Genomic DNA, 7,460 nt, shown 5'->3' with positions numbered 1-7,460 from the left:
CTCCCCTACACCCCTCCCCACAGACAAGAACTGCCCTGCTCCCCGATCCGTGGCCTCTCTCGCCCCCCCCCCCCCATGACTCCTTCACGTTCTCTGGATTCGCCCTTTCCCCGCGGTTCGCCCACAGCGGGCTCACTGACTGGGTGTCTTGTCTCAGTCCCCGTTGCAGAAGTCTGCCGGCGTTTCAGCGAGGAGGCGATGAGCACCCGGGAGCAGCTGTTCCACGAGATGGGCAGCGCCTTCATCCAGCGGCAACAGCTCAACGCCGCGCTGGCCGACAGCTTCCTGGAGCACCTGTGTCTGCTGGACATCGACTCCCAGCCCCCCAGCGCCCGGAACACCAGCATCATCTGCACCATCGGTGGGCACCGGGGAGAGGGGGGAGAGGGAAGAGGGGAGGAGGGGGGAGAGGGGTGAGGGGGGGAGAGGGGAGGGGAGGGGGAAACGGCGAGAGGGGGGAGCGGGGAGAGGGGGGAACGGGGGGGAGGGGGGAACAGGGAGGGGGGAACGGGGAGAGGGGGGGAGAGTGGTGAGGGGAAAGGGGAACATGGGGAATGGGGTGAGGGGGATGGGGGGGAGGGGGGAACGGGGAGATGGGAGAGGGGAACGGGGAACAGGGGAACCGGGAACAGGGAGTGTAACGGGGTCGCGGGGAGTGTAACGGGGTCACGGGGAGTGTATCGGGGAGGGTAACGGGGTCACGGGGAGGGTAACGGGGTCACGGGGCATGTAACGGGGCCACGGGGAGTGTAACGGGGTCACAGGGCGTGTGATGGGGTCACGGGGAGTGTAACAAGATCACGGGGCATGTAACAGGATCACGGGGCATGTAACAGGGTCACGGGGCGTGTAATGAGCCTCCCCGGGACTGTAACAAGCCTCCCCTCTCCCCGATTACAGGCCCGGCCTCCCGCTCGGTGGAAACCCTGAAGGAGATGATCAAAGCTGGAATGAACATCGCTCGTCTGAACTTCTCCCACGGAACGCACGAGGTGAGATCATAGGGCCAGTGCCCCGCCCCGGAGACTAGGGCGCGAGTTTCCATAACCGGTGTCTTCTGCCCCTCCCTTCCCCCAAAACCCCCCCAGCCTCGCCCTCCCTAGACACCTGGGGGTCCCGTCAACCCCCTCCCCCCCCTCACACCCCACCTTCCTCGCAGTCATCGACCCTCACTTGTTGGGACACCAGTCGCCCTCATGCGATGTGAGAGCCCACGTTAGTAAGTACCGGCTATCTGACTAGGGAGGGCATCACAACTGAAGGCAACCCTCCTCTCCCCCGACCAGCAGGTCAATTCTGTTGCCTGGGCCCCAAGCTCCGGAACTCCTTCCCTAAACCTCTCCGCCTCTCTCTCCCCCTTCAAGACGCTCCTTAAAACCTACCCCTTTGACCCAGCTTTTGGTCACCCGTCCCTAATTTCTCCTTATGTGTCAAATTTTTTGTCTCTAAATAATCCTGTGGGGCACCTTGGGACGTTTCACTGGGTTAAGGGCGCTATATAAATACACGTTGTTGCTGTTAATCTCCTCGCTTAGCCCATGTACACTCTTCCCCCTCTCACGGACACCACCTACCCATTTAATTGTTTCGATATCCTAGTTTCCCCACGTTAAAGGTGCTATATAAATACAAGTTGTTGTTGTATCCCACTGCCCCCTGGGCCAAGGCCCTGATCTGTGAGGTGGGGGCGGTGGATGGGCTGATATCCGTGTCTGTCCCACCACCTACCTCCTCCACCGGGGTTTGACTCTCTCTGCCCTCCCTCTGCACCAGTACCATGCCGGCTCCGTCAAGAACATTCGGCAAGCGGTCAACAGCTTCTCCTCGAACCCCCTGTACCAGAGAACCGTGGCCATAGCCCTCGACACCAAGGGGCCGGAAATCCGCACCGGACTCGTCAACGGGGTGAGTGACCTCGGGGGGGGGGTTAAAGGTCACCCAATCGAGGGGTTCGGGGGGTTTATATATAGAATAACAGATACCCGGGAGTGAGTTACAGGCTGGAATCTAATCGAGGGGTTCGGGGGGTTTATATATAGAATAACAGATACCCCGGGAGTGAGTTACAGGCTGGAATCTAATCGAGGGGTTCGGGGGGTTTATATATAGAATAACAGATACCCCGGGAGTGAGTTACAGGCTGGAATCTAATCGAGGGGTTCGGGTGGTTTATATATAGAATAACGGATACCCGGGAGTGAGTTACAGGCTGGAATCTAATCAGGTGGTTCGGGGGGTTTATATATAGAATAACGGATACCCGGGAGTGAGTTACAGGCTGGGATCTAATCGAGGGGTTCGGGGGGTTTATATATAGAATAACAGATACCCGGGAGTGAGTTACAGGCTGGAATCTAATCGAGGGGTTCGGGGGGTTTATATATAGAATAACGGATACCCGGAGGGAGTTACAGGCTGGGATCTAATCGAGGGGTTCGGGGGTTTTATATATAGAATAACAGATACCCCGGGGGAAAGTTACAGGCTGGAATCTAATCGAGGGGTTCGGGGTGGTTTATATCTGGAAATCAGATACCCCGGGAGTGAGTTACAGGCTGGAATCTAATCGAGGGGTTCGGGGGGTTTATATATAGAATAACCGATACCCGGGAGTGAGTTACAGGCTGGGATCTAATCGAGGGGTCCGGGGGGTTTATATATAGAATAACAGATACCCGGGAGTGAGTTACAGGCTGGAATCTAATCGAGGGGTTCGGGGGTTTATATATAGAATAACAGATACCCGGGAGTGAGTTACAGGCTGGGATCTAATCGAGGGGTTCGGGGGGTTTATATATAGAATAACGCATACCCGGGAGTGAGTTACAGGCTGGAATCTAATCAGGTGGTTCGGGGGGTTTATATATAGAATAACGGATACCCGGGAGTGAGTTACAGGCTGGGATCTAATCGAGGGGTTCGGGGGGTTTATATGTAGAATAACAGATACCCGGGAGTGAGTTACAGGCTGGAATCTAATCGAGGGGTTCGGGGGGTTTATATATAGAATAACAGATACCCCGGGAGTGAGTTACAGGCTGGAATCTAATCGAGTGGTTCGGGGGGTTTATATATAGAATAACAGATACCCGGGAGTGAGTTACAGGCTGGAATCTAATCGAGGGGTTCGGGGTGGTTTATATATAAAATAACAGATACCTGGGAGTGAGTTACAGGCTGGAATCTAATCGAGGGGTTCGGGAGTTTTATATATAGAATAACAGATACCCGGGAGTGAGTTACAGGCTGGAATCTAATCGAGGGGTTCGGGGGTTTATATATAGAATAACAGATACCCGGGAGTGAGTTACAGGCTGGAATCTAATCGAGCGGTTCGGGGGGTTTATATATAGAATAACAGATACCCCAGGGGAAAGTTACAGGCTGGAATCTAATCGAGGGGTTCGGGGGTTTTATATATAGAATAGCGGATACCCCGGGGGAAAGTTACAGGCTGGAATCTAATCGAGGGGTTCGGGGTGGTTTATATCTGGAATAACAGATACCCCGGGAGTGAGTTACAGGCTGGAATCATATCGAGGGGATCGGGGGGTTTATATATAGAATAACGGATACCTAGGAGTGAGTTACAGGCTGGAATCTAATCGAGGTGTTCGGGGGGTTTATATATAGAATAACGGATACCCAGGAGTGAGTTACAGGCTGGAATCTAATCGAGGGGTTCAGGGGGTTTATATATAGAATAACAGATACCCGGGAGTGAGTTACAGGCTGGAATCTAATCGAGGGGTTCGGGGGTTTATATACAGAATAACAGATACCCGGGAGTGAGTTACAGGCTGGAATCTAATCGGGGTGTTCGGGGGGTTTATATATAGAATAACGGATACCTGGGAGTGAATTACAGGCTGGGATCTAATCGAGGGGTTCGGGGTGGTTTATATCCTGAATAACAATAGCCGGGAGTGAGTTACAGGCTGGGATCTAATCGAGGGGTTCGGGGGGTTTATATATAGAATAACAGATACCCGGGAGTGAGTTACAGGCTGGAATCTAATCGAGGGTTTCGGGGGGTTAATATATAGAATAACAGATACCCGGGAGTGAGTTACAGGCTGGAATCCAATCGAGGGGTTCGGGGGTTTATATATAGAATAACAGATACCCGGGAGTGAGTCACAGGCTGGAATCTAATCGAGGGGTTCGGAGGGTTTATATATAGAATAACAGATACCCGGGAGTGAGATACAGGCTGGAATCTAATCGAGGGGTTCGGGGGGTTTATATATAGAATAACAGATACCCGGGAGTGAGTTACAGACTGGAATCTAATCGAGGTGTTCGGGGGGTTTATATATAGAATAACGTATACCCGGGAGTGAGTCACAGGCTGGAATCTAATTGAGGGGTTCGGGGGGGTTTATATATAGAATAACGGATACCCGGGAGTGAGTTACAGGCTGGAATCTAATCGAGGTGTTCGGGGGGTTTATATATAGAATAACGGATACCCAGGAGTGAGTTACAGGCTGGAATCTAATCGAGGGGTTCAGGGGGTTTATATATAGAATAACAGATACCCGGGAGTGAGTTACAGGCTGGAATCTAATCGAGGGGTTCGGGGGTTTATATACAGAATAACAGATACCCGGGAGTGAGTTACAGACTGGAATCTAATCGAGGGGTTCGGGGGGTTTATATATAGAATAACAGATACCCGGGAGTGAGTTACAGACTGGAATCTAATCGAGGTGTTCGGGGGGTTTATATATAGAATAACGTATACCCGGGAGTGAGTCACAGGCTGGAATCTAATTGAGGGGTTCGGGGGGGGTTTATATATAGAATAACAGATACCCGGGAGTGAGTTACAGGCTGGAGTCTAATCGAGGGGTTCGGGGGGGGGTTTATATATAGAATAACAGATATCCGGGAGTGAGTTACAGGCTGGAATCTAATCGAGGGGTTCGGGGGCTTTATATATAGAATAACGGATACCAGGGAGTGAGTTACAGGCTGGGATCTAATCGAGGGGTTCGGGGGGTTTATATATAGAATAACGGATACCCCGGGGGAAAGTTACAGGCTGGAGTCTAATCGAGGGGTTCGGGGGGGGGGTTTATATATAGAATAACGGATACCCCGGAGTGAGTTACAGGCTGGAATCTAATCGAGGGGTTCGGGGGGGGTTTATATATAGAATAACGGATACCCCGGAGTGAGTTACAGGCTGGGATCTAATCGAGGGGTTCGGGGGTTTATATATAGAATAACAGATACCCGGGAGTGAGTTACAGGCTGGAATCTAATCGAGGGGTTCGGGGGGGTTTATATATAGAATAACAGATACCTGGGAGTGAGTTACAGGCTGGGGTATAATCGAGGGGTTCGGGGGGGGTTATATATAGAATAACGGATACCCCGGGAGTGAGTTACAGGCTGGGATCTAATCGAGGGGTTCGGGGGGTTTATATATAGAATAACGGATACCCCGGGGGAAAGTTACAGGCTGGGATTTGGGGAGCGGGGGCGGGCCGGTGCGACAGACCCATGACCCTTTAACCTTTCACTGCAGAGCGCGTCTGGGGAGGTGGAGCTGCTGAAGGGGTCGGAGGTGAAAGTGACGACCGACGAGAGCTTCAGGGAACTGTGCGGCGAAGGCCTGATCTGGGTGGACTACAAAAGCCTCCCGCGAGTGGTCCGCGCAGGCGGCAAGATATTCATCGACGATGGGCTGGTCTCGCTGCTCATCAAGGAAATCGGTAGGTCCCACCTCGGACCCCGAGGTGTGTCCGTGTTTCCAAGCGTGCGGACGACACGAAACTCGGAAGTATAGTGAGCAACGAGAACAGCAGGGATCGACTTCAATTACTGTCCTTTATTGCAAGGGCGCTAGAGTATCCATTGAGGATGGAATGAGCAGGGTGGATAAAGGGGGAACCAGTAGATGTCATGTATTTGGATTTCCAGAAGGCATTCGGTAAAAGGTTGCTGCACAAGATAAAAGATCACGGGGTTGGGGGTAATATATTAGCATGGATAGAGGATTGGCTAACTAACAGAAAACAGAGAGTTGGGATAAATGGGTCATTTTCCGGTTGGCAAACAGTAACCAGTGGGGTGCCGCAGGGATCGGTGCTGGGGCCCCAACTATTTACAATCTATATTAATGATTTGGGTGAAGGGACTGAGTGTAACGTAGCCAGCTTTGCTGATGATACGACGATGGGTGGGAGAGCAATGTGTGAGGAGGACACAAAAAGTCTGCAAAGGGACACAGACAGGCTAAGTGAGTGGGTAAACATTTGTCAGATGGAGTATAATGTGGGAAAGTGTGAGGTTATCCACTTTGGTCGGAAAAATAAAAAAGCAAGTTATTATTTAAATGGAGAAAGATTGCAAAGTGCTGCAGTACAGCGGGACCTGGAGGTTCCTTGTGCATGAAACACAAAAGGTTAGTATGCAGGTACAGCAAGTGATCAGGAAGGCCAATGGAATCTTGGCCTTTATTGCAAAGGGGATGGAGTATAAAAGCAGGGAAGTCTTGCTACAGTTATACAGGGTATTGGTGAGGCCACACCTGGAGTACTGCGTGCAGTTTTGGTTTCCATATTTACGAAAGGATATACTTGCTTTGGAGGCAATTCAGAGAAGGTTCACTCGGTTGATTCCGGGGATGAGGGGGTTGACTAATGAGGAAAGGTTGAGGAGGTTGGGCCTCTACTCATTGGAATTCAGAAGAATGAGAGGTGATCTTATCGAAATGTATAAAATTCTGAGGGGGCTGGACAGGGTGGATGCAGAGAGGATGTTTCCACTGATGGGGGAGACTAGAACTAATCTTAGACTAAGAGGCCGCCCATTTAAAACTGAGATGAGGAGGAATTTCTTCTCTCAGAGGGTTGTGAATCTGTGGAATTCGCTGCCTCAGAGAGCTGTGGAAGCCGGGACATTGAATAAATTTAAAGTGGAGATAGACAGATTTTTGAGCGATAAGGGAGTGAAAGGTTATGGGGAGCGGGCGGGGAAGTGGAGCTGAGTCCATGATCGGATCAGCCATGATCTTATTGAATGGTGGAGGCTCGAGGGGCCGTATGGCCAACTCCTGCTCCTATTTCTTATGTTCAAGAAGACATAGACAGGCTGGTGGAATGGGCAGACACGTGGCAGATGAAATTTAACGCAAAAAAGTGTGAAGTGATACATTTTGGCCGGAAGAACAAGGAGAGGCGATATAAGCTGACGGGTACAATTCTAAAGGGGGTGCATGAACAGAGAGACCCCCGGTGGTATATGTACACAAATCGTTGAAGGTGGCAGGGCAGGCTGAGAAAGCGGTTTAAAACGCTTACGGGATCCTGGGCTTCAGAAACAGAGGCATAGAGTACAAAAGCAAGGAAGTTCTGATGAACCTGTATAAAACACTGGTTCAGCCCCAACTGGAGCATTGTGTCTAATTCTGGGCACCGCACTTTAGGAAGGATGTGAAGGCCTTAGAG

General features: G+C 51.3%; 1 protein-coding gene across 2 annotated transcripts in view; it reads left to right on the top strand.

Moving 5' to 3' along the window:
• Positions 1-197: 197 nt before the first annotated feature.
• The window catches only part of LOC139240162 (pyruvate kinase PKM-like), a 17,670-nt gene continuing 10,407 nt past the window's right edge, over positions 198-7,460 (top strand). Inside the window, exons 1-4 of one of the 2 annotated variants that reach the window (XM_070868562.1) lie at positions 198-361; positions 901-992; positions 1,774-1,905; positions 5,537-5,723. In XM_070868562.1, the coding sequence (XP_070724663.1) occupies positions 199-361; positions 901-992; positions 1,774-1,905; positions 5,537-5,723 (574 nt within the window). In that variant the 5' untranslated portion in view covers position 198. The remainder of the gene's footprint in view (positions 362-900; positions 993-1,773; positions 1,906-5,536; positions 5,724-7,460) is intronic. The other variant, XM_070868564.1, reaches the window with a different exon arrangement.

This window comes from Pristiophorus japonicus, chromosome 30, assembly GCF_044704955.1.
Source record: "Pristiophorus japonicus isolate sPriJap1 chromosome 30, sPriJap1.hap1, whole genome shotgun sequence".
Classification (NCBI taxonomy): Eukaryota; Metazoa; Chordata; class Chondrichthyes; family Pristiophoridae; genus Pristiophorus; species Pristiophorus japonicus.
This window is presented reverse-complemented; position numbering and strand designations above follow the sequence as displayed.